Source organism: Jaculus jaculus, chromosome 11 (assembly GCF_020740685.1).
Source record: "Jaculus jaculus isolate mJacJac1 chromosome 11, mJacJac1.mat.Y.cur, whole genome shotgun sequence".
In the NCBI taxonomy this organism is placed as follows: Eukaryota; Metazoa; Chordata; class Mammalia; order Rodentia; family Dipodidae; genus Jaculus; species Jaculus jaculus.
Window position 1 is genome coordinate 48,246,598 of NC_059112.1, and position 27,798 is coordinate 48,274,395.

The 27,798-nt window shown below is 40.4% G+C and overlaps 1 protein-coding gene across 2 annotated transcripts in view; it reads left to right on the forward strand.

Annotated features, from left to right (window-relative positions):
* Window positions 1-268: 268 nt before the first annotated feature.
* Fam184b (family with sequence similarity 184 member B) overlaps window positions 269-27,798 on the forward strand; it is a 163,052-nt gene continuing 135,522 nt past the window's right edge. For both annotated transcript variants that reach the window (XM_045161804.1, XM_045161806.1), the window contains exon 1: window positions 269-617. In XM_045161804.1, the coding sequence (XP_045017739.1) occupies window positions 471-617 (147 nt within the window). In that variant the 5' untranslated portion in view covers window positions 269-470. The remainder of the gene's footprint in view (window positions 618-27,798) is intronic.

A 27,798-nucleotide genomic window follows, 5' to 3' on the forward strand; every position in this document is an offset into this window, starting at 1 on the left:
CACACCTGCAGGGTTTTCACCCCTGAGGAGCCCTGCAGCTTCCTCCTTCGCTGGGCTTCCCACCCTGGGCCAGGTCCCCCTCCACGGAATCCGGAACTGCTTGCCACCCGCTAGTCCAAGAAAGTGCTATCCCGCAAGGCCTACAGGAGCTGCCTTCCTGGAAGGCGAAACCGCACGGTGGCCGGAGAGTCCTCGGGTCGCGATCCTGTGCGCCCGCGCCTCGCTGCGGGGTGCGGGTGCCCGCGAGTCGCGGGCGGGCCGTAGGACGAGCGCGGCCGCGGAAGGGGGATAGCGACTGGGCCCTGGAGGCAGGCAAGCTCGGGGAAGCTGGAAGCACGCGGCTGTGCAGGCAGCACTGCAGTGTCACCTCTGCCCAGAAAGCCACCCGCCCGCGCGCGCTCCGAGGCACGTGCACACTGTGGGCAGGGAGAACGCAGGAGAGAGCCTTGGATTGCTGGACGCAGGGAGAGATGGCATCTGCCCTCAACAGAAAAATGCACCCGAACGCGACCTGCCCGAGCTCCCAAGCCGATGCCCGCAGCGGCGCGGGCTGCAGAACGGACTGTGATCCTGAGATGCACGTGAAAATGTGCAAGAAAATCGCGCAGCTCACCAAGGTAAGGCGGGGTGCTACAGCCAGGGCTCTCAGAGTAGGGCCCGGGCCGCAGAGACCCAGGATGAATCCCGACAAACTTTGTCTCGGAGGCCGAGGGAGGCTGTTCCCAGTCTGCGTGGCGTGACCTTCTGCAGCCACCACCCTTGAAGCAGCAGACAGGATCCTTGCTGAGCAAGTGGGCTGTGCTCTTCCCAAGGTTGGAGTGTGGGTCGTGGTGTGTGTGTGTGTGTGTTTGTGTGTGTGTGTGTGTGTGTGTGTGTGTGTGTCCTCTCCAGCTCTACCCAAGTGATCTTAGCTGGAATATTGCGATTTCACTCAATGCCATACTTTGCAGCTGGGGAGGGGGTCATGTGAGCTCTATTTAAACACAATTCATTTCTTCACTCAACAAATATTTGAGTCATTTGGTGAGTGCCAGCAGCCTTGTGTGGCACTGTATTAAACCTGGAAGGCAGCCCAAGGTATTTACTATCAGACTGGTTGTAGGTGTGTGTAGGCGCATAAAAGGAAAAGAGCTCGATTTAGGGTACAATTATAGGAGAAGAAAGGACCTTGGGAGATCAGCCAGCCCATCTCCCTACTTTTCCCCAGCGTCCCGGTTGAACCTATGAACACTATGTCAAGAAGATGCAGCCAGCCCTCTGCACCTCCCAGTTAGGAGTTCCTCCTCATCCGGTTCTCTCCTGGCTTCAGGAGTAAAGAGCAACATCCCTCCTGTCTTTCTTTACTAAAGGGTTTGCGTAAATTAGCTGTTAGCTGGAGTTTCCTTTTGGTCTCAAATTCGGAACACCATACACCTAACACCTGCCATAGGAAGGTTCTGAGCTTCTCACTTCCCACACCTACTGTTTTTTTCAGGCTCCCATGCATCTCACTTCACTGTTTTGCCAGAAGGAATAAAACACAGTCTTGGCACTGAACTGGCTGCTTTTTCTCACCCTTCCCATTAACTTCTTCACATGCTTTGCACATGAGACTGTCTCCAAATAGTGGTCTCTTTTGTCAAAGGCTGCAAAGGTGGATGGAGATAACCCCTTAGAAGACTTGGCATGTATAACTGTGGATGTAACTTACACCCATCTAGTGACACCTGTCAAAGTCTGATTCATTTAAGTACCTGGAAAGGCACTTATAATATAAAGCATTTTTTCCTGTCTTCAAAATTGCAAAATAGTGGGGGTGGAGGAACAAGGCTTAAAATAGGGAGAGAAAATAAAAAGACTCCATTCTATCAGTTGCTACATATGACAGGGCAGGGACAGTTAGAAGAGGGTGTTATGAAGGAAATCATCCTTGAATTGTGTGAATTTGTACTGTGTCAGACACTATGCTGAATGTTGGTGAAAGAAAATCTAGAAACAACCCATGCTGTTGTGGTAGGCCAAACACACAAACAGATCATTTCAATGTAATAGGGAGCCATTCCATGCATTAACAACGATGGCATACCTAGTATGTGCCAACACCAAAGATACAGCAGTATGGAAAGCAAACAGTGACCCCTGGCTCATACTAGGCAGTGTTTCTCAAAGTATTATTCTCCAGTCCAAATCATGGCTGATTCTTGTCACATCTAGTATTAATAAACCACTTTTCTTCTGGTTACTATTTGTTATGGCATGTACTTTCTATATCTGCATATCTAAATCTTCCATGGAGGTTTCTCTGATTGGTGATTTTAATCCATGTGATGACTAATTTTTTTCTATGGTATTTTGTATTTTCCATTCTCTCTCTCTCCCCCTCCCTCCCCTCTCTCTCTCCTTTCTCTGGGATTGATAATCTACATTACACTAATTTTTAAAAAAATTATTTAATTTGTTAGATACAGAGAGAAGGAGAGAGAGAGAGAGAGAGAGAGAATGGGTGCACCAGGGCCTCTAGCCACTGTAAACAAACTCCAGACACATGCACCACCAAGTGCTTCTGGCTTACGTGGAACCTGGAGAATCGAACCAGGGTCCCTACACTTCACAGGCATGTGCCTTAAGTGCTAAGCCATCTCTCCAGCCCTCTACTGTTTTTGAGAGCTCTAGTCTTTATTATTCTCAGAACTGTCTTTAACGTTTTAACGTAGAATCTTAACTGTGATATTTTCTCATTTTCTTTATCATCTAATTGGGTTTTTCTACAGATGAACTTTACCCTTCCTGTCACTGCTGACTAGAAATTTGTTTGTACTTTTCAATTTACAAAGAGTTTTTATAGTAAAAAGTTAATAGAAGGCTGGGTAAATGGGCTTGCTGCATAAGCACTAGGCCCTGAGTTTGGGGTACCAGCATGAACACAAAAGTCAGGCATGGTGACAAGTGCCTATAATCCCAGCACTGGGAGGCAGAGACAAAGAATACCCAGAGCCCACTAGCTATCTAGTCAGCCTAATTAGTGATCCCTGGGTTCAGTGAGGGACCCTGTCTCCAAAATTAAGGTGGGGATCAAATAAGGAAGACACCAATATCATCCTCTGACCTCCACACCCATGCACATAAACTCAATTGCACACACATACAAACAACACTATGCCATACCACACCACACCATATACTCCATATACATTAATTAAATTTACTAACAACTGTATCAGTTTCTCTACTGATTTTTTAAAAGTACATTTTATTTACTCATTTATTTGAGAGAAAGAGGAAGAGGTAAAGAGTGAGAGAGAGATAATGAGTGCATCAGAGCCTCCAGCCACTGCAAACAAACTCCACACGCATGGGCCTCCTTGTGCATCTGGCTTATGTGGTGGGTCCTGGGGAATCAAACCAGGGTCCTTTGTATTTGCAGGCAAATGCCTTAACCACTAAGTCATCTTCTCCAGCCCTCTACTGATATTTTTTAATCCAAGATGTTGAATTAAGAAATTTTAAATATTTTTTTTTTTGAGAGAAAGAATGGGCATGCCAGGGCCTTTACTGCTATTAACGAACTCCAGATGCATGTGCCACCTTGTACTTCTGGCTTATGTGGATCCTGGGGAATTGAACCTTGGTCCTTTGACTTCACAGGTAAATATCTTACCTTAACTGTTAAGCCATCTCTCCAGCCTTTTTTTTTTTTTTTTTTTTTTTTTGCTGTGTAGTCTCAAGAAAGCCTGGAACTCACAGTGATCCTCCTACCTCTGCCTCCCGAGTGCTGGGATTAAAGGTGTGCACCACCACATCCAGCAGATGTTGATAGTCATTCAGTTTTCTGTTGATTGAAGTCCATCCTTTACTTGCTTTTTCTGTAGAGGGTCATGTTTGGGAATTTTGTATATTTGAAAATATCTTTAATTTGCTCCTATTTTTGTATGATAATTTATTTGGGGATAACATTTTAATACACAGTTACTTTCCCATAGCACACTGACAATAGTCCTCTATTGTCCTCTGATACCAAGCTAGTGCCAACCTGGTAGTAATCTAATTTTTCCTTCCTGCTTTCAGATTCTTGTTATTTGTTTTTGATGTTTATCGGTTTCACTAGAACTATCACAATGTCAGTTTATCTTCTACAAAAGTATGAAAGTATTTTCTATTGAAACACATGGGCTTTCTTTAATTTTGTAAAATCAACAGTGATTTTCTTTCCAATTATGATTGCTTTGCCATTGCCTCATTGTCTTTTCTAGAACTACCATTGAGAGAGTCAGAGAGCATCCCTATCCATCTCTTTAAATGGAATTTCAAAGGAGAAAGTGTGTGGGAGGGAGGGTATTACCATGGGATACATTTTATAATCATGGAAAATGTGAATAAAAATAGAGAACAAAAAAGTAAATAAATTAAAAAAATACTTTAAGTTGTATTGCACCCTGGGGAATTCCTTAATCTTATCTTTCACCTTGCCAGAGCTGTAAATCATGTGCCTGATTGAGGTTCCCACATCTGTTAAGTTTTGGAATTTAATAAGTTAATCTTCATTTCTTAGGTTACTGATTTTATTTCCTTTCTATCTGATTTAATTAATATTTTTTGATTTTTTTTGAAAATTTATAAAGCTACAACTTACATATCATAAAATTCACCTTTTTAAGGGTACACTTCATCATTTTTAAAAAAAGTTTTATTTTTATTTATTTATTAGAGAGAGAGAGGGAATGGGTACTCCAGGACCTCTAGCAACTGCAAATGACTCCAAATACATGTGTTACCATGTACATCTGGCTTACGTGGGACCTGGAGAATTGAGCCTAGGTCCTTGGGTTTTGCAGGCAAGTACCTTAACCACTAAGCCATCTCTCCAGCCACAGCTCAACAATTTTAAGTAGACTTCTGGTCATTGAGCCATAATAGTATTCCAGTTTTAAAACAAATCCATCCCCTCTGCCCATCTATAGATAGCTCCTATCCATACCCCCAGTCCTACACACGCTTTCATTTGTTCTCTGCTTATTTAGATTTGTCTTTTCTGGGAATTTCATGTAAATGTAATCATACAATAATTGGTCCTTTTCAACCTTTTTCTTTGAGGATCTTCCATGTTGTGCACATATCATTAATTAACTCCTTTTTACTATTCATGTACTTATCTCTTATACAGCTATACCAAATTCTGACTGTCCATGCATCAGTGATAAGATATTTCAGCTGTTATAAAGAATACTACTGTGAACATTATACTCACATGTAAATATTTGTGTAATCTTAGATGCAGATCCAAGAATGGAATTGCTTGTTTGTATGCTAAATTTATGTTCAACATTTTATCTTTTATTTGTATTTGAGAGAAAGACAGATAGATAGATAAGAGAATGGGCATGCCAGGGCCTCCAGCCACTGCAAACAAACTCCAGATGCATGTGCCCTCTTGTGCATCTGGCTTACGTGGGTACTGAGGAATTGAACCTGGGTCCTTAGGCTTCACAGGCAAGCGCCTTAACCACTAAACCATCTCTCTAGCTCTATGTTCAACATTTTAAAAAGCTGACAAATTATTTCCAGAAGTGTTTGTACTAAATTACATTCTCCTGTCTGCTTTTTCAGCAAAGTCTTTGAGTATATCTCCACCTAGTTCTCAATGACAGCCAAGTGCAGATCCTTCCAGTTTTAACTTTGCACTTATCTCCCTCTCTTTACTTTTTAACTCTTTTAACTTATACATAAATTTGTACATATTTGTGTACAGTATGGTATTCTTCTACATTAATACATAATGATCAAATAAGGACAAATGTTAGGTCCATCACCTCAACCATTTGCCATTTCTTTGTAGTAAAGCTATTCAAAATCTTTCCTGGCCACATGTGATAGTGCACGACTTTAATCCCAGCACTTGAGAGGCAGAGATATGAGGATCACCATGAGTTGAAGGTTAGCCTGAGACTGCATAGTGAATTCCAGGTCAGCCTGGCCTACAACAAGACACTACCCCCCCCCAAAAAAAGCCCACAAAACAATTTTTATAGCTATTTTGAAACATGCAACTAACTGTTGACAACCACAGTTACCCTGTTCTTCTATAAAACATCATTCTAGTATTCAACTTCAACCCTGTACCCAGTAACAATCTTTCTTTTTCCCCTCGCTCTTGTCAGCCTCTGGTAACTACAGCTTTATTCTTCAACTTACTGAAACCAACTATTTTAGCTGCCACATTCAAGTGAGAAAATGCAGTATTTACCTTTCTGTGCCTGACTTTTCCATTAATATAGTATCTTCCAGTTCAACTGATGATACTAGAGAGGACAGGATTTTATTCCTTTTATGACCAGATAATATTTCATTGGGTATAGATAACCCATGTTCTTTGTCCACTCATCCGCCAAAGGACAACTAGGTTGATTCCATATTTTGGCTGTTATAAATACACATTCACCGCTCTATTTTTCCTCTTGATGTTTCCTTTCCTGAAATGTCTTTATCTCTAAAAATTGTGTTCTCAGCTGGGCGAGGTGGTGCATGCTTTTAATCCCAGCACTTGGGAGGCAGAGGATTTCTAGGAGTTAGAGGCCACTTTGAGACTACATAGTGAAATCCAGGTCAATCTGGGCTAGAGTGAAGCCCTACTTCAAAAATTAATAAATAAAGTAAAAGTTGTATTCTTATATTTTTAAAGATTTATTTATATGCATGCATGGCATACATGCCATGGTGCATGTGTAGGGGTCAGGGGGCAACTTAAAGGTGTCTGTGCTCACTGTCTTTTCACAGATTCTCTTGCCAAGTGAACTGCCAGACTGCAAATGAATGTCAAACTAGCTGGTTGATATTGGAATCACAGGTGAATGTGCCACATATGTCTGGCTTTATATGGGTCCTGGAGAATTGAACCCAGATTAAGGCTCTGTAAGAATGCACAGTGAACCACTGAGCTGTCTCTCCAGCCCTGGATTCTTCTTGCCTTTTTCTTTTTAGTTTTTTCAAGGTAGGATCTTGCTGTAGCCCAGGCTGACCTGAAATTCACTATATAGTTTCAGGCTAGCCAAGACCTCAGAGTTCTAGGATTAAAAGCATGCACCACTATGACGGGTTACTTCTTGTTTTTGTTTTTTTGTTTTGTTTTGTTTTGTTTTCTAGTTAGTTATGGACATACTTGGTAGGTCAACAGCACATGTTTGTACATACTTTCTCTCATCCCTGTCTCCCTTCCTAAGTGACCGTCCTTGTTGAGGATGCAAGTTATCCCCATGTGGACTGTGGGTCATGCATTGTGGGCAGCCATCAGTTATGGGAAAGAGGCAATGTCTCTGTGCATAGTGTCCCAACTTGTGGCTTTAACAATGTTTCTGGCCCCTCTTCTGTGAAATTCCGAGTCATGTTAGGTGTATTTTAAGTCTACTTCAGTAATGGGCTCTTAGGGGCCTCTGTATCTCTGGTTTGGTAAGTGTTGAGTGTCCTCAGTGTCTGTCTCCTTTCACCCTTGTACTGATATCAGATTCACCAAGAAAGTAGCAGTCTTGTTCATTTTCACAATTCCTCTATGGTTTCAGCTGGGGCCCTGGTGAAGTGCGATGGGTCATTTATCTCCTTAGGTCCTGTTTCTCTCTGCAAAAGAGAAGCAGATTCTCCAACGGAGAGTGAATTCAGCACAGGTTAAATGTGATAAACATTATGAATTTAGAGAGAATTTAGTGGGTGTAGATCCTCTTGTAGCCCAAGATTAGTGGGAGCTTGATATTGGAATGCCAACTCATTATCTGGATGTGGTTTTGACTTGTTTCTCAGTTTCAGATATAGGTTCCATTCCACTGAGTGGATCTGTTAATCAATCCAAGAGTAGTTGATTACCCACCATGGCTATGTGCGATTATTGCACTTAAGTGAGCATTATGTCAGGTTGTTTGCTTCTGAGTAGCTCAGACCTCAAGTTGCTTGGACAGAATTTGGCCACTTTCCCACAGTAGCTCATGTAGCACCTTCTAGTACTAGATGGGCTAACTGTCTGGAGACTGGAGCTCTTCTAGATTCCAGCCAGGTCTCTCTGTTTTCTGTACCAAAAGCATATGGTGTCTTCAGCAGTAGGGTCTTGCCATTGACCTCTGGTGGGTAATCAGGTGCTTTGACAGAAGTCTGTCTTGTTTTGGGAAACCTTGTAGGTCTCTTTGGTCAACAGCTCATTTTGGGAGTAAGCCTCATCCTGGTACTGGGAGATGTAGACCAGCACCAAGGGAAAAGCAAGAATAAAAGGCAAGAAAATAGAAATAAAAAAGAAAAAGAAATAGGAGAAATTTAAGGTTAGGCTTCTTCTCATCCTCTTCAAGGCCCTTTGACTTAGGTGCTACCCATAAGGTCCTGTTGAAGGTTAAACATTTTACTCTGTCTTCCAGGATATAGGATTCTAGGGTACCAGTTCCATCTGGGTTCAGTTTTGTGTTCTACCTTACTCTTCCCTCAAGCCCTATCCTCCATATTGTCTAGGCCTTGTGATACCTATTAGGGTGTCAGCATCTTCGGCTGATCCAGGTTAGGAACCTCAAATGAGTGAGACCATACAATGATTGTCTTTCTGTGATTGTGTGAGTTTGCTGAGTATGATCTGTTCCAAGTTCAACCATTTTTCTACAAATTTTATTGTGTCATTTTTTTTCTAACTGCTGAGTAGAATTCCATCACGTAGATAGACCACACTTGGTTATCCATTCATCCAATGATGGGCACCTGGGTTGATTCTAGTTCTTAGCTATTATGAATTGAGCAGCTATAAACATGATTGAGCAACTATCTCTGAACTAAGGCATGGAGCTTTTAAGGTAAATGTCCAGCAAGGGAATAACTGGATCTGTTGGTAACTCTATAGTCAACCTTTTAAGGAGTTTGCATATTGCTTTCCACAGTGGTTGTACCAGCTGACATTGCCACCAGCAGGGAAAGAGATTTGCTATTTTTCGACATCCTCGCCAACATTTCTTTTCAGTTGATTTTTAAATGTTTGCTCTTCTTACAGGGGTAAGGTAGAATCTCATAGTTGTTTTAATTTGCATTTCCCTTATGGTTAGGAATGTTGAACATTTTCTTAAGTGTGTGTTTGCCATTTGGATTTCTTCTTCTGAGAACTCCCTATTTAGTTGTCTGCTTCACTCTGTGAGTGGGTTGTTTAATTTTTTTGTTTAGTCTTTTTCTTTAAATAAAAACACATTTCTCATTCAGTAGCAGAAGCCACATTTTATCTTTATTTTATTTATTTGCAAGCAGAGAGAGACAGAGGTAGAGAGAAGAGAGATAGGTACAGAGAAAATGGGCACACCAGGGCCTCCAGCGACTGCAAATGACCTGCAGACATGTGTGCCCCTTGTGCATCTGGCTTATGTGGGTACTGAGGAATCAAACCTGGGTCCTTTGGCTTCCCAGACAAGTGCCTTAACTGCTAAGCCATCTCTCCAGCCCTTGTTTAGTTGTTTTTTTCTTGGGGGGGGGGGTTCGAGGCAGGGTCTCACTCTAGCCCATGTTGACATGAAATTCACTATGGAGTCTCAGGGAGGCCTCAAACTCGCGGCGATCCTCCTAGCTCTGCCTCCTGAGTGCTGGGATTAAAGGCATGGCTCTTGTTTAGGTTTTTGAGTTCTGTGTAGATTCTAGAAATTAGTCCTCTGTCAGTTGTATACCGGCAAAATTTTTCTCCCATTCTGTGAGTAATCTATTGACTCTACTTATGGTATATTTGCCTGTGGGGGGAAAAAAAAACTCTTCAGGGGCTGGAGGGATGGCTTAGTGGTTAAGGCATTTGCCTGCAAAGCCAAAGGACCCAGATTTGATTCTCCAGGACCCACATTAGCCAGATGCACAAGAGGGTACATGTGTCTGGAGTTCATTTGCAGTGGATGGAGGCCCTGGTGCACCCACTCTGTCTCTCTCTCTCTCTCTTTCTCTGTCAAATAAATTAATTAATTAATAAAAAAAACTTTTTTTTTTTCCAGTAGAAGAAGAGTTTTAGGTCTTATATTGAGGTTGTTGATCCATTTGGACTTGATTTTGTGCATGGTAAGATGAGTGGGTCTAGTTTCATGTTCCTGCATATGGTTATCCAGTTTGTCCAGGACCATTTGTTGAAGATGCTATCTTTTCTCCTGTCTGCATTATTAGTCCTTTGTTGAAGATCAAGTAGCTGTAGTTCTAAAGTCTGGATCCTTGATTCTGTTTTATTGGTCTATATTCCTGTTTTTATGCCAGTACTGTGCTGTTTTGTTACTATAGCTTTGTGATTTAGCTTTAGAACAGGTATGATGATGCCTCCAGAGGTGTTTCTTTTGCTGAGAATATGCTTAGATATCTTTCTTGACTATTTTTATGTTTTCATTATATAGGTCTTTCACATCCTGGTTAGTATTATTCCAAGGTATTTTTGTTGTTGTTGTTGCTATTGAAAATGGGAGTGTCACTAAGTTCTTTCTCCGTTTCTTTGTGCTTTACGTTTAGAAAGGCTACTGATTTTTGTGGGTCAATTTTGTGTCCTGCTACTTTGATGAAGGAATTAATCACTTTTAGGAGTTTTGAGATGGATGTATGGGATCATGTCATCTGCAAATAGGTATAACTTGACTTCTTCCTTTCCAATTTGTATCCCTTTTATTTCTTTCTCCTGTCTTATTGCTTGGGTGAGGAATTCTAGGACTATGCTGAAGAGCAGAGGTGAGAGTGGGCACCCCTGTTTTGTTCCTGATCTCAATGGGAGTTCCTTGAGTCTTTCCCATTAAGTATTACTTGGGCTTTAGGTGCTTTATATATAGTCTTTATTATGTTAAGATATAAACCATCCATTCCTATTCTTATCAAATTTTGATCATGAAATGATATTGTATTTTGCCAAAGGCCTTTTCTGCATCCATTGAAATGATCATGTGTTTTTGTGATTAAATTTATTTATGTGGTGTATTACATTGATAGATTTCTGTGTCTTGAACCAACCCTGTGTTCCTGGGATAAAGCCTATGTGATCAAGGTTGATAATGCTTTTTATGTGTTGATGAATGTGGTTTGTGAGGATTATGTTCAGGATCTTTGCATCTGAGCTCATCAGGGATATAGGCCTATAGGTGTCTTTTCTTGTTGTATCTCTGTCTGGTTTTGGTATTAGGGTGACACCAGCTTCATAAAAGGAGTCTGGGAGCTTTCCTTGTTCTCCACTTACGTGGAACAGTTCGAGAAAAAATGGTTTCAGTTTTTCCATACAGATTTGATTTAATTTGGCTGAGAAACCATCTGATCCTGGACTATTTTTTTTTTAGGAGGTTTCTTTATTATCTTTTCATTCTCAGTGGGGATGATAGGTTAGTTTAGGAGATTAATCTGCTCTGAGTTTAGTTGTGGTCGGTAGTATATGTCTAGCAATTTATCCATTTCTTCCATATTACCCAGTTTTGTGGAGTAGCGATTTTTGAAATAAGTCCTGAAGATTCTTCCAATTTCACTATTGTCTCTTGTTATCTATCCTTTCTCACTTTTAACTTTGTTAATTTGAAGCATCTCTCTTTTTTTGCTTGATCAAACTGGCCAGGGGATTATCAATCTTCTTTATATTTTCAAAGACCCAGCTCTTTGTTTTATTAATTTTCTGAGTTTTCAATTCATTAGTTTCTGTTCTGATATTAGTTCTTTCTATCTGTAGCTTTTTGAGTGGATTCTTCTTGTTTTTCCAATACCTTTAGATGGATAGTTAGGTTATTTATTTGGGATCTCTCTGTCTTTATTATGAAGGCATTTAGTGCTATGAATTTTCCCCAAAGGATTGCTTTCATTGTGTCCTGTATGTTTTGGTATGATGTATTCTCATTGTCATTCAATTCTAGAAATTTTACAATTTCCTTTTTTGTTTCATCCACAACCCATTTATTGTTTAAAATGTGTTGTTCAGTCTCCAGAAGCTGATGGAGTTCCTGGTGCATCTCTTGTTCATTTCTAGCTTTACAGCATTGTGGTCTGATATCATGCAGGAAATCATGTCAATGTTCTTAAATATATGGAGGCAGGTTTTATGGCCCAGTATATGATCTATTTTGGGGAAGGCTTCATGGGCTGCTGAGAAGAATGTGTATTTTGTAGATTTGGGGTAGAATTCTGTAGATTTGGGTAGATGTCCATTAGGTCTAATTGATCTATGGTATTGTTAAGCTCTCTTACTTCCCTGTTGATTTTCTGTTTGGATGATTTGTCTATTGATGATAGTGGAATATTGAAGTCCTCAACTGTGATGGTGTTGATGTTTATTTCTGTTTTGCTGTCAAGTAGGTTTTGTTTTGTGAATTGTGGTACACCTGTGTTTGGTGCATAAAGATTGGTGATTATTATATCCTTTTGTTGGATCATTCCCTTGATGAGTAAGAAGTGGTCTTCTTTGTCTTTTTTGATTACTTTTGGTCTGAAGTATTTTTTATCCTGTCCTGGATCCACAGAAACCTCAGGTAGTGAAGGAGTGAACCTGGTCTGCCACACCATGGCTGGGACAGCTGCTTGAGGAGTCTGGGGGTCTAGTGGGCTACATGAGAGCATGGGAATCAGTAGGTTCCCTACTGTGCTCTTCCACACTCTCCCACTGGAGGTCTGCTAGGACCTGCTAACCATGGAATCCCATAGCTCTTGCCTGGTGTTATCCAAGGAGCTGAAGTGTGGTTATGACTGGAATTCCATCTTCTTGTTGTCTTTTAAGTCACATTTACGCTAAGAAAATCTTTTGGGGAACCTCTTTTTAAATAAAAATTAATTTATCCATTTTAGTTATATGGTAAATACTTTTCCTTATTCATATGTTTCACTAGCAATTCATATAGTAATATATTCTTAGTAAATTTGTTAAATTCAATAAGAATTTCTTCTCATGAATTTGGTTAAGATTTCTTTTGTAATACCAGTTCCCAAGATATTATAGTTAAGATAACATCCATAATCTTATTTGTAATATTGTACAATTGGTAGGCAATATGTTAGTCTAACAAGTAAATAATCAAGAGATTTAAAATCCAAGATACACATAAATATTTCCTGGAAATCTTTTTTTTTTTTTTCAAGGTAGGGTCTCACTCTAGCCCAGGCTGACCTGGGATTCGCTATGGAGTCTCAGGGTGGCCTCGAACTCACGTGATCCTCCTACCTCTGCCTCCCGAGTGCTGGGATTAAAGGCATCCACCACCACGCCCGGCTCTGGAAATCTTTTAAAAACATACCACATTGCTAGTTGTTGGAGACATACACACACACACACACACCTGTAACCTCAGCTGCTAGAAGGGACTGAGGAACAAAGATTACAACTTCAAGGCCTGCCTGAGCCAACAGTGAATTGTCTGGGCAACTTAACAGACCTTGTCTCAAATTAAAATTTAGAAAAGCTGGGCATATAGCGTTGTAGGAGAGCACTTTCTTGGCATCATGCACAAGTCCCTGGATTCATTCCCTGCTAATACATACACACACACACACACTGCCAGTTACATACTTGATAACTAAATGCAATGCTGATCCTTAACTGGATTCTGTCCTGGTGATTTCATATGAAGCACCTTGACATATAGAATGTAAGTGAAGCATCCCTTACAACCCAGTGCCAGGCAGATCAGACCTGCAGATGTTTCACTTTCCACTTACAATCATGAACTGGATGTCCAGTGAAGGTGAGCACAGCTTCCCAGTTGTCACACAGTAATAGTCACTTGGAACACAAACAAAGTTAACCTTCCCTCTGGCTTAGAGTCCAGACAGGGCCATGAACCAATGGGAGTATATCCTTTTGCCAAGGGCAACCTCATTAACAGTATGCCACTTGATCCCCATGTTTTCATGGCATATATGAATGGAAGATTTTTGTAGTTTAAAAAAATATTTATTTATTTATTTTAGACACACACACATAATATGAATGGGCACACCAGGGCCTTCTGTCACAGCAAATGAATTCCACATACAGGCATCTGTGCATCAGGTTTATGTGGGTAACAGGGAATTGAATCCTGGGTCATCAGGCTTTTTAAGAAAGTGCTTTTAGTCACTGAGCCATCTCCCCAGTCCCAGGAATGGAAATTTTATTGCACCAACCAACTACCTCTGCTTCTCTGAAAATATCTTCCTGCTTGCAAGAACTTGTTTGGGGACAGATGTTTTAGCAGTTGTACCAGTTTGTTTTAGGACTCTAGATTTTAAAATGTCAGATCTATTTCATCAAGCCCTCTCTGTTGGAACCTTACAATTTAATGTTATAATCCATGGTGTTAAGACATTTAACTGTCACTCACCTTTGCATCATATCATGAAACAGGCAGATCAGACTTGCAGATGTTGACTGTCCTTGAATCTTATTAAGATGCCTCTACTTTGTATAACCATTCTAGGTTTTCCACACCCCCCCCCACTCCCATAAGCCTTTCTCCAATCTTTTCTTAACACGGCAGTAGCCAGTGATCAAAACTTTAAAACTCTAATCTACTACTGGTGGGAATATAAAATAATACAGACACTTTGGGAAATAGCCTTGCCAGTTCCTTAGATGGTTAAACATAAAGCTATCATGTTATCCAGTAATTCTACTCCTATACATATGCCCCAATACATAGATATATGTCAGGGAGTAGTTAAGGGTTTCATGAGCCTGGTCTAGAGTCAGACCCTACTTCAAAATCCCCAATCCTAAATCTAATTCTGAATAAAATCCTGATGACTTAGCTCCATGAAAAAAAAAATCAATTTACCTCCAGTTTTCATTTTTATCTCTATCCTAGTTTAAGCCTTCACTTCTGACACCCAACTCCTGCAGTGCTCTTCTAGCTGACCTTGAAGTCCACTCTTGCCCCCTCATAGTGTGGCAAGAATTATCTTTTAAATATAAACAAGCATATGTCACTATTTCATTTAAAACTCACTAATGACTTTCTTAAGGGTGAGACTCTAGTTTCACTTGCAATGAAATTTGTTCACTTCCACTTGCAATGAAATTTGTTCACTTCCACTTGCAATGAAATTTGTTTACCTCTAAGAAATTTTTTACTATGATCACTTGAAGCAGCTTCTATCCACCTCTCAGTGTTATCCCTTCTGCCACTGCAGCCTTCCTTAAGGCCTTCAAATCTAAGGTCACCTGCCCATTAAACAATTGTACTTTTTCTGATCTTGTGTTTCAAATGAAGAATGAGAACCCAAGACATGCAAAACAAGCTGAGCTCAGAACTCTTCTAACCCACGCAAACCTGTTTGCTATTTTTTTTTTTTTACTTCTTTGTGACACCTAATTTGATGCCAGTTTTTTTGTTGTTGTTGTTTTGTTTTGCTGTTTGTTTTGTTGATAGCAATGTGGCTTTATTGAGGCTTTCCAGGGCATTCAACCCAGTTTTCATAGGAACAAGGACTTTATCTTCACATGCATATGTAATTGATGTAAAATGGCCTTAAACAGCATAATTACAATAACAAACACAGCTGTGTAAACATAAAGGATGAAGAACATCAATTTTTTCTGTGTGGTGACTAAATGAGGCCTTGTAAAAGATCTGCTGTTGTTTGTATACAAACACAAATTACAATGTTTATATGCCATTAAGGGAGAACTAGGAAAACTTTGAACAACCTGAATGATCAGGAAGTTTCCTTGAGATAGTCCCTTGTCAGCTGTTTTCATTGATTCCAGCTTAGCATTATTATAACCAGTAGGATGGAGGCCCCTCCTTTGACCTTATCCCTGCACATGTGCCAGATCCTCTCCTATGTCAGTCCCTGCAGCAGAGAGCTCATGTATGTTATAGGAGGTTCATGGGATGGTCAGGAAGATTGGAAGAGAACAGCCTCAAGAGAGGAATATTCAGTGACAAGTTACAAACAATTCAAAATGTACTGAGGTCCTGATTTGCTCATTGCAAATCTTGTTTTTTAAAGCCCTGTAGTATAGCTTTCTTCTCCCACACTCCAAACATCAGAACAGTACCACAATAGCCATGCTCTATAGTTACAGAGACAGTAGCATAATTATACATTGACATAACCACAGTGTATGTTGGTCTACATCCTGACTACTTCATGCCCATTCTGAATTTACTTCCTATATTCTGAGCCTCCAGAGATAGAAGATATACCTGGAAAATTATCCAAGGTGGCTCAAGGTCCTGGAAAAACAAGTGTCTCCCTCACAGTTCAGGGACCCAGTAGAAAAAATGTGGCAGCAGGACAAGACATTGACTCTGCTCTTCTTAGACAGTGTTTTTGATCTTAGTTGTAAGCCTTTCAAGACAAATAGAAAGACCTACTTCTAATTGCTGATGCCATTGTCAAGATTAGTGCTGTCCCTGGACTCCCAAGATACAAGAGTACTAAGAAAGTTTTTCTAGGGCTGGAGAGATGGCTCAGCGGTTAAGGCATTTGCTTGCAAAGCCAAAGGACCACATTTTGATTCCCCAGGGACCCACGTAAGCCAGATATACAAGGGGGAACATGCATCTGGAGTTTGTTTGCACTGGCTGGAGGCCCTGGTGCACCTATGCTCTCTCTCCCTCTCTGTGCCTTTCTCTCTCTCTCAAATAAATAAATAAAAATAAAGTTAAAAAAAGAAAGTTTTTCTAAAATGTTATTTCCCCCACATGTTGAATTCTGATGGCTTTGCCCCTTGAAGTGTTTGCAAAACTTCAAGCCCACAAGATCATTTAGATTTTTTCTTCCTTTATGCTGATTGTGTATATGCTACTCTCTTCTCTTGATAGTAGCTCTAGAAGACCAAAACATAACCTCCCAAAAGATGCTCATTTATTTGCGAGAGGATAGAAAGATAGAGAGAAAGAGGGAGAGAGAGAAAATGGGTGCGCCAGGGCCTCCATCCACTGCAAACAAACTCCAGACACATGTGCCACCTTACGCATCTGGCTTATGTGGGTCCTAGAGATTCAAACCTGGGTCCTTTGTCTTTGCAGGCAAGCACCTTAACTGCTAAGCCATCTCTCCAACCCTATAAATACTTTTCTTCAGAAAAGCTTTTTCTTCAGAAAAAGAAAATGGTGGCACATGCATCTGGAATTCATTTGCAGCAGCTAGAGACTCAGGCGTGCCCATTCTCCACCCCTCCTCCTCTCTCAAATAAAAATTAAATTAAATTTTAATCTTATAAAAAGAAACATGATGATTTTTTTTAAAAAAAGGTCTTTATAGGTGTAATTGTGTACTGAGTAAAGACAAACTTGGGTAGACCCTAAGCCTGTTAATAAATGTCCTTATAACAGGTATATTTGTGCAACACAGGAGAAAACAAGAAAAAGGAAGAGGCTATGAGTAGATAGAAGCAGGATTATGGCAATGGAGACACAGATCAGAGGATGCCTGGAGTCACCAGAAACTGGAGGAGGCAAAGAACAAATTGTCCCTATGAGCCTCAGAAGGGCATAAACCCTACAGTCACTTATGCTTTTGAAGCATTTGGACTTCTGTCCTGTAGAATTGTGAGAGAATAAAGTTCTGTTACTTTAAACCAGCAAGTGTGAGTTTTTGAAATGGCAGCCACAGTAATGAGGGCACTCACTCTTTGTCATATCTTTTCAACAGCACCAAAGGCCTTTTCTTTCTCAGAACCCCATTGAAGTTCCCTGATAATCATCAGGATAATCCAGGGAGTACTTGCTATTTTTTTAAACACAAATTCAGATCAGTGAATTAAAATATTTTGGTAAGAGTCAGGCAATGAAACATTTAAAAAACTTCACTGTGATTGTGACCTATAGCCTAAACCTAAATCCACTGAAGTTGTCCTTTGGCTTCTTGCTTGGCCCTGGTCTTAACCTGCCTAGTAGCAGAAGTTGTGTGTTTATTAAAGGTTATTTAGGGTCAGAGCTTCTCAGTTGCATTTGTGTTAAGCACAGATGTCTAGGCTCCTCCTGCAGTATTCCTCATTCAGTCAGACAGGAGTGAAGCTTGAGCATTCATCCTTTAAGCAAGATTCAGACTATGGTTTGACCAAATCGCCTTTGGGATGATTAAAAGCTTGATTTTTTTTTTGTTTGGCCTTCTTGCATGATCTAAATAATATTCAATTGCATGAATTGGACTACTTTGAACTGCCAAACCTCTAGAGGCAAGGACTTTTCTAAATATATCTTTAGCACCTTCATTGATGTTAAGACATAGAGGGTACCATAAGAGCCAGGTTGAAATTGGATGTATCAGCATATTTCTAATCTATACAATTTATAAGAGATCCTAAGGCATTATTGGGTCTAGAACATCACTGGAAATGACAAGAGATACACAAACAAGAAAGCTCCTCTACAACAAGCAAACACATGCTTCAGTGAGCCATTCTGGGTTAGCAGTATAATTTGAAGTAATAAATAATGATCAGTTAACTATTCTATGAAGGAGGACACTTCTAATTAACCACACACTTTTGTTTTCCCTATAAATATGCAGCTTTGGGGCCAGAACTAAACAGATTAAACTCACCATTAAGCAGTGGTCCCCCATCTTTCTCCTTGTTCTAATTCGTCTCTTAAATAGGCATTAACCAAACACAGGCTTGGAGAATGCTAACCTTCTTAGTTTATACCCATGTGTTGGTCCAGGTTTACACTCTGATGATGACTTTACTATAATTAGGATAACAACATTTGTAAGTGATAGCACACAGTAGGTGCTAGTGCAAGAGGAGATGAGAGCATGACACAGCCACATTTGAAAATCTTAGTTTATCTAGATCAGAATTTAGGTAAAGCCAAGGCAGCTACAAGGGAATGAAAAAGAACCTGTTTCTGGGTTTGTTCATTTTCTTTTCAGGGAAGTGTGCCCTTGAAAAACAATGACCCCCTCTCCCCAGCATCTGCTATTCCTTACACTTGAAAGCTCATTAATGGCATTTTCCCAGAGATCCAGAAATAGCAAAATCCATTCAAAGGCTTATCATTAAATACAATGCAGCTCTTTATGTAGGAGAAGGATGGCCTCTGAGTAAGAGTCCATTAGGGCTCTGAGCTGGAAAAATTGGGTCAGCTTTCTTTTAAGGGAGAAATTAATATAGCAGGCAAGAGCCAGTAATACTGCCAACATTCATCTTGCAAAGCTTTTTCTCATCATGCCGCCAAGCGCATTCATCCAGACTTGCTATTCCTGTCCTCAGACCCCTGGAGCCAGGCCCATTTGTTCTGGGGAAGACTATCAAATTATCTGGAGACAGCCTAAATAAATATGAAAGGAGAGATTAGAACCAAGTATAGGCTGTGTCTAAGTGTGTGTATGCACTCTGAGTGTAATCTAAACCAGGTCATAGGAGAGCAAAGCCAATCAGTAACTCATTCACTGACTTTGCTCTCTCCTTTAGTGGGTCCTAATGTCAATTCCAATAGCTCATCACCAAACCCATGAAGTACTATCTCTAGGAAAGGCCAATAGAGTCGTAGTTTCAGTGTAGGCTATCAGTGCTACTCTGCTCACCTCCACTTAAGCAAGCCAAAGCAGGGAGCATGGAGAAGCCTTGGTGGTTGAGGTTGACAGGCGGGGGGATCACACTGAACAGAATGAGAGCTGAGAAAGAATTTAGAGTCACCACAGATATACTACACAAAAAGTATAGACACAATCTGGGAGTAAGTAGATCACGGGTCTATAGTGGGAGAGCTGTCTGGCTTCATATGGTAGTAAGGGCTTCTAGAAGGCAAAGTGGCCCAAAATCAAGGAAGTAGGCACTTGAAAACCAGTGCTCTGTCAAAATTCAGCAACGTCATCTACTGGCAGGATACAGACAAAAAGACCCAGCTACAGGAAAGGAGGGAATTGGCAGAGTGCCAGATTCTTAGCAATCACCACAGAATTTATGGAATTTGTAAGGTGTTCAAGCAGGTAGCTAGCTTATAGGCAATTTGATGTATAGCTGTGTTGGTTTCGATGATTAGCAGATACCCTCACCAATCTCATGAGCAGAAATTGCCTTCTCAGCCCACTGGCTATGGACTTTTCTTTGAGACTTATTTTGGTTTATGGAGCATTAGAGAGTGTGAACACAGTTAGAGGCCTTGAATGAGGATATGCCATTTGCAGATTGCTAGAAAAGCATGCCCAATGTGCTACAGCTTGGCTCTGACAGAACAGACCTGTCCCCAGCCTCAGTCCAAAAACTTGAAACTGGATACTTAGAACAGATGCATTTGTATGCACTCAACCCAACCACTGTTAACCTAGGTGAGAATACATGCTTCTTACTGTAGGCCATTGTTTGGAGGGAAGCTTATTGCATGGCAATGTTATGGACAGTCCCTGACTGATGCAATAGGTCTTCATCTCAGAGGTTTAGTTTCAGAAGCCATTAGCTCACAGAGCATGGTTGATTTGCCCATCTACTCATGCATTCAGCAAATATTTAGTTCACATTTAGTCTATGCCTTCTTCAGTGTGAAAGAGACTACCCAAGATCCTGTTGGAATTATGTCTCTTGAATACTTTACTAGGAAGAACCTATAGAGAAGAGATTGCCACCCTTGAGGATTGATAGCCATGACAAAGCTTCCAGAAAAGCAGAGACAGAGGGGAAGCTGGCACTTCAGGAACCAAGAGAGAACCTTTCACGAGGAGGAATGTTGACTGGTAGAACAAGGTGGCAAGGTGGGTTAGTCATTAGAGTAGTTGGTCATTGGTGGCCTGCATGTCAGTAGAGTGCTGGGCCAGGACTGGGAGGGCGTGGTGCAGAGTGCTACGTGTCCTAGTCTGACTGGTCTGTATGGGCTGCTGGAACAGAACTCCACAGACTGCATAGCTTGCACAGCAGTTTGTTTTTCACCATTTGAAAACTGAAGGTTCCAGATCCATGTGTAGCAGGGCTGATTCTGGTGAGGACTTTTCTTCTCACTTGCAGTGTCTTTTCATGTGACCTTTCCTCTGCACACATAGATAAAGAAAGAATCCTAGGGTGTTTTCCTCTCCCTATACCAGTCATCCTATTTGAACCTCACCATTATGGCTTAATTTAAACTAATTACCTCCCTACTGCCCTATTTCTAAATTCGGTCACATTGAAGGTTAGGGCTACCACATACAAATGTGAATGATGGGGTGGGAACACAGTTCAGTCCAGCACAACAACAGAAGACTTGGTTCTGGCTCCTGATTTATCACTAGTTAGATAGATCACTTTGTAGGTTTCCCCAGAGCTTCCTCCCCTTGTCTAATAGGCAGCATGCTTAGCTCATCTATTGCTTCAGGGTTGCCTCAAGGAGAAAAATACCTTACATCCCTGAGGCTGAGGATGCTGTACTGGCTCCCCAGCTGCACCTGTTTTTTGTGTCAATTGCTCCCACCACTCTAGTATCCCTTTTCTCCTGGAGGCAAAAATGTATTTGTCCCTTCTGGCTAGCAACATCCTACTGGGATTCCTAAGGGCACTCACTCTAGTTTCTAAGAGCCTAAGCCAATGGACACATGAGTTCTACTACCCTAAGCTTCCTCACTGCTGACAGAGAACTGGGATCATGCATGTCCTTAGTTTTCTTTTAATCCATAGTTTGAGCACACACACACATATGCAAACAAGCACCCATGATTTTTTTTTCTTAAGAAACTGGGTATTTGGTAGGCTTTCTGACAGGCTAGATTTTAGTCATTCCACATTGTGATGCTCTATAATGCATTATTATGCCACCTTTATTTACTACAAATTGGTAGATATATCTATATTGATTATATTTAGTTTCAAATTTTTGGCAAGAAAACTTCATAGGAATTGTGAACTTTCATCAGTGGGGTGCGTGTGTGTGTGTGTGTGTGGTGTGTTGTTACCAATCATTAAAAACCATTAATGGAGGTGGGAAAATAATTATTTCCTAACCTCTGTCATGGCTAAAATATTTTTATGAAGAGAAACTTCTGCTCATGAACTATTTGGTGAACTGAAGTATAGGTCAGGTTTAAAAAGCAAAAATATAAATTTTTGACCCTATTTCTTTGATTATATGCTTTCAAAACAATGAATTGGTTCTGTAACATCCCCTACAGGTTAAAAATGACACCTTTCACTGGAGACGTTTAACTTGTGACTACAGGTTTAAACTTGTGTAATGTATTCCATTCCTTGCCATTTTTCATTTTCATGTACAAATCAACCAGTCTTTTACTAGGGGGATTGCTCCTCATCATGAACTCCCGAATCCCTTTGACATAGACCTGGTAGTCATTGACAGTTTCCTTGCATTTTCCTCCCTTGTCACGACAAACTACTTCAGGATCATCTTATCCAACAGTTATCCGAGGAAATGGCAGTGGGATGTATGTACACTGAGAGGACTCATGACTGCTAGCTGTTTCATAATCTCCGGCCTTCTCAGGAAGTCTAGAAAATAATCTATTTTTAATTATTTTTGTACTCAGTGTATACATTCAAGTTGGTACCATCGCTAGCCTCCTCCGTATCTTCCCTCCTCCATAGGGCCCCTCCTCATTGGGGAATATGGGTCATGCATTGTGGGGCTAGCCATCAGTTATGGGTAAGAGTCAATGTCTCTATGTATCATGACCCAACTGTGGCTCTGACATTCTTACCAACCCTTCTTCTGCAAATTGCCCTGAGCCATGTTGGGTTCCTTTTAGGTCTGCTTCAGTGATGAGGTCTTGAGAGCCTCTGTGTTTCTGGATATCTGATTTGGTGGGAGTTGATTGTTCTCTGTGTCAATCTCCTTCACTCTTGGGCTGGTACCTGGTTCACCAAGAAGACAGCACCCTTGCTTGTTTCGCCAATTGTTCTTAGTTTCAGCTGGGGCCCTTTTGAGGTGTGATGGGTTGGTTCTCTCCTTAGAATCTTCATGCATCTAGAAAGGAGAAGCAAATTCTCCAACAGAGAGTGAAGTTTGTGCCAGATAAATAGGGTAACCTTTGTGCTTCAGAGATAATTTAATAGGTATAGGCCCTCTTGTAGCCCATGATTAGTGGGAGCTTGATAATAGAGAGTGGGTTCATTTTAGATATAGCTCCAACTTGATTCCCAGCTCCAGCTCCAGCATTGGGATCCATTCCGCTGAGCAGATCAGCTAGCCAAATCAAGAGCAGTTGGTTTCCCACCATGGCTGTGTGCCATGACTGCACTTGTGTGAGCATCATGTCAGGTTATTTGCTGCTGAGTAGTTTAGACCTCAAGTTGCTTGGACATATATTGGTCATTTTCCCCCAGTCACTGGCACTAGACAAGCTAACTGTCTGGGGACTGACTCTCTTCCAGCTTCCAGCCATGTTAGTCCATGTTCATTGCCAACAGCATATGGTGTCTTCAGCAGTAGGGTCTTACCACTAACCTTTGGTGGATTATCAAGTACTTTGACAGAAATCTGTCTTCTTTTGGGAAATCTTGTAGATCTCTCTGATCAAGAGCTCATTGTGGGGCTGGAGAGATGGCTTAGTGGTTAAGCGCTCGCCTGTGAAGCCTATGGTCCCCAGATGCACAAGGGGGCGCACACATCTGGAGTTCGTTTGCAGAGGCTGGAAGCCCTGGCACGCCCATTTTCTCTCTCTCCCTCTATCTGTCTTTCTCTCTGTGACTGTCACTCTCAAATAAAAAATTAAAAAAAAAGAGCTCATTGTGGATGGTGGCCACATGCTGGTACTGGGAGTTACAGTTCAGTGCCCAAGAAGGAAGAAAAAGATAAGTAATAAAAAAGAGACAGAGAGAGAAGAGGGAGAGAGAGAGAGTGAGAGAGAGAGAGGGAAAGAAACAGAAATAGGAGAAGATTCAGGTCAATCTTCATCGTACCCTCTCCAGGGCCTTGTGATTCAGGTGTTCCCTCTAAGGGCCTGGTGAAAGTTAAACCATTTAGTCTGTCTTTTAGGATGTAGATTTTTATGGTACCTTTGCCATTTGGGTCCAGTTTTGTATCCCCCCCCCACCTTTCCCTTCCCTCCCTCCCCACCCACCCTATTGTCTGGTCCTCAAGATGCTTGCTAGGTATACTGGCATCTCAGGTAGATTCAGGTTAGGAGTCGTAGATGAGTGAGGCTATGCGGAGCTTATTTCTTTCTGTGATTGGGTGAGTTCACTGAAATCTGTTCCAGGTTTGACCATTTTTCTTCAAATTTCATTGTTTTGTTTTTCCTTACTGCTGTGTAGAATTCCATTGTGTAGATATACCACATCTTAGTTATTCATTCTTCTAGTGATGGACATCTGGGTTGACTCTAGCTCTTAGCTATTACAAGTTGAGCAGCTATAAACATGGTTGAACAAATCTCTCTGAACTGAAGTGTGGAGCTTTTAGGATAAATGCCCAGTAAGGGAATAACTGGGTCTATTGATAACTCTACAGTCAACTTTTTTAGGAGTCTCCATATTGCTTTCCAAAGTGGTTGTACCATGTTACATTCCCACCAAGAGTGGATGAGGGTTCCTATTTCTCTACATCCTTGCCAGCATTAATTTTCATTTGATATTTTACAAATATTTTTTATTTTTATTTATTTATTTGAGGGCAACATACAGAGAAAGAGGGAGAGAGAGAGAATGGGTGCACTGCAAACAAATCCAGATGTGTGTGCCCCCTAGTGCATCTGGCTAACGTGGGTCCTGGGGAATTGAGCCTTGAACTGGGGTCATTAGGCTTCACAGGCAAGCAATTAACCACTAAGCCATCTCTCCAGCCATCATTTGATATTTTATGTTTTCTATCCTTACTGGGGTAACATGGAATATCATAGTTGTTTTAATTTGCATCTCCCTGATGATTTGGGGTGATGAACGTTTTCTTAAGTATTTGCCATTTGTATTTCTTCCTCTGAGAACTGCCTGTCCAGATCTTTGCCCCATTTTGTGAGTGGGTCGTTTGACTTTTTATTGTTTAGGTTTTTGAGTTCTTTGTAGATTCTAGAAATTAGGCCTCTGTCAATTGGATATTCAGCAAATATTTTCCCCCAGATTGACTCTGCTTATTGTATGTTTGTCTGTAAAGAAACTTTTCAGCTGCATGTGATCCCATGTGTTGAGTGATTCTTTAAGATCCTGAGCTACTGGAATTTTGGTCAAGAAGTCTTTTCCCATACCTATATCATAGAAAGTTCTTCTTATTTTTGCTTCCAGTAGTACCCCAGTTTCTGGTCTTATATTGAGGTCCTTGACTTGGACTTAATTGTTGTGCATGGTGAGATGTGTGGACCAAGTTTCAATTTCCTGCATATGGTTATCCAGTTTGTCTAGCACCATTTGTTGAAGATGCTGTCTTTTTCCAGCCTATAGTGTTAGAGCCATTGTTAAGTATCAAGTAGCTGCAGTTACTTGACTCAAATTCTGGGTCCACAGTTCTTTCCATTGGCCTATACTCCTATTTTTATGCCAGTACCATGCTGTTGTTTTAATTACTATGGCTTTGTAATATAGCTTTAGATCAGGTATGGTGATGCCTCCAGAGGTGTTTCTTTTGCTGAAATTATGCTTTGATATCCCAGGCCTTTTGCTTTTCCATCTGAATTTTGAGATCATTTTTCTATCTGTATAAGGAACAATGTTGGGAAATTGATTGTTATTGCATTAAATGTGTATATTGCATTATTAGGATTGCTATTTTCATAATGTTAATTCTGTCTTTCCAGGAGCATCAAAGGTCTTTCATTTTCTCAAATCCTCCTCAAATTCTTTTTTGAGTGTATTCATTGAATAGATCTTTTACCTCCTTGGTTAATATTATTCCAAGGTATTTTATATTTCTGTTGTTGTTGCTATTGAAAATGGGACAATGTCAGTTGTTTCTTCCTCTGTATCTTTGTCATTTGCATAAAGAAAGACTATTGATTTTTGTGCATTGATTTTGTATCCTGCTACTTTTCTGAAGGAGTTAATCACCCTTAAGAGTTCTGTGATGGAGGCTCTTGGGTCTCTTAGGTATAGAATCATGTTGTCTGTGAATAGAACTAACTTAACTTCTTCCTTTCCAACTTGTATTCCTTTTATTTCTTTATCCCATCTTATTGAATACTATATTGAAGAGCAGAGGTGAGAGTGAACACCCCTGTCTTGTTCCTGAGAATTGTCTTGTTCAATGAGAATTCCTTCAGTCTCTTTATGTTAAGTATTATTTGGGCTTTAGGAGCTTTATATGTGGCCTTTATTATGTTGAGATATAATCCAACCATGCCGATTTTCTTCAATGTTTTGATCATGAAGTGATGTTGTACTTTGTCAAAGGCCTTTTCTGCATCTATCAAAATGATAATGTAGTTTTTGTATTTAAGCTTATTTATGTGGTACATTAAGTTGACAGATTTTCCCTGGGATGAAGCCTACTTGATCAAGGTAGATAATACTTTTGATGTATTACTGTATTCAATTTGCAAGGATTTTGTTCAGGATCTTTGCATCTAAGTCTGTCAGGAAAATAGGCCTGTAATTTTGTTTTCTTGTGGAATCTCTGCCTGGTTTTGGTATTAGGGTGATACTAGATTCAAAGAAGGAGTTGGGGAGTTTTCCTTGTTCTCCAAATGTGTGGCACAGTTTGAGAAAGATTGATTTCAGTTCTTCCATAAAGATTTGATAGAATTCAGAGGAGAAGCAATCTGGTCCTGGACTCATCTTTTGGGTGAGGTTTTTGATTACCTTTTCAATCTCAGTGGGTGTGATAGGTTTGTCTAGGAGATTAATCTGCTCTGATTTTAGCTTTGGTACGTGATATGTGTCCAGTAATTTATCCATGTCTTCTGTATTATCTAGTTATGTGGAGTAGAGGTTTTTGAAATAAGTCCTGATTATTATTAATTTCATTTATGTCTGTGGTATCTCTCCTTTTTCATTTCTAATTTTGTTAATTTGAAGCATCTCTTTTTTTCATTTGATCAAATTGGCCAGGGGTTTGTGAATCTTGTTTATTTTTTTCAAAGGACCAGCTCTTTGTTTCATCAATTTTCTTAATTGTTTTCTTAGTTTCCAATTAATTAATTTCTGCTTCTTCTTGCTTTCCCAGTGTCTTTAGGTGGATGGTTAGGTTATTGATTTGGGATCTCTCTGTCTTTGTGATTAAGGCATTTAGTGCTATGAATTTTCCCCTGAAGACTGCCTTCATTGTGTCCCATAAATTTTGTTATGATGTATTCTCACTGTCATTCATTTCTAGAAATTATGCAGTTTCTTCTTCTTTTTTTTTTTCATCTAGTACCCATTCATTGTTTAAAAGTGTGATATTCAGTTTCCTGGAACCAATGGGATTCTTGGTGCATCTTTTGTTGTTAATTTCTAGCAATATAGCATTGTGATCTGAAATCATGCAGGAAATTATGTTGATCTTCCTAAATATATGGAGGCAGGCTTTGTGACCCAGTATATGATCTATTTTAGAGAAGGTTCCATGGGCTGCTGAGAAGAATGTGTAGTCTGTGGATTTGGGGTGGAATGTTCTGTAGATGTCTGTTAGGTCTAATTGTTCTATAGTTTTGTTGAGCTCTCTCACTTCCCTGTTGATTTTCTGTTTGGATGAGCTGCCTATTACTGACAATGTAATATTCAAGTCCCCAACTATGATGGTGTTGGTGGTTATTTCTGTTTTATTGTCAAGTAAGTTTTGTTTTATAAATTGTGGTGCCCTTGTGTTTGGTGCATAAAGATTTATGAAGGTCATGTCTTCTTGATGGTTCATTCCATTGATATGTAGAAAGTGGCCTTCTTTGTCGTTTTTGATTAGTTTTGGTGTTAAGTCTACTTTATCTGATATTAGTATAGCTACACCTGCTTGTTTATTGCTTTCATTTGCTTGGAATATCATTTTCCATACTTTCATCCTGAGAGGTATCTGTCTTTGGTGGTGATGTAGGTATTTTTAAGACCACAGATTGAGGGGTCTAATTTTCTGATCTGATGTTAGCTTG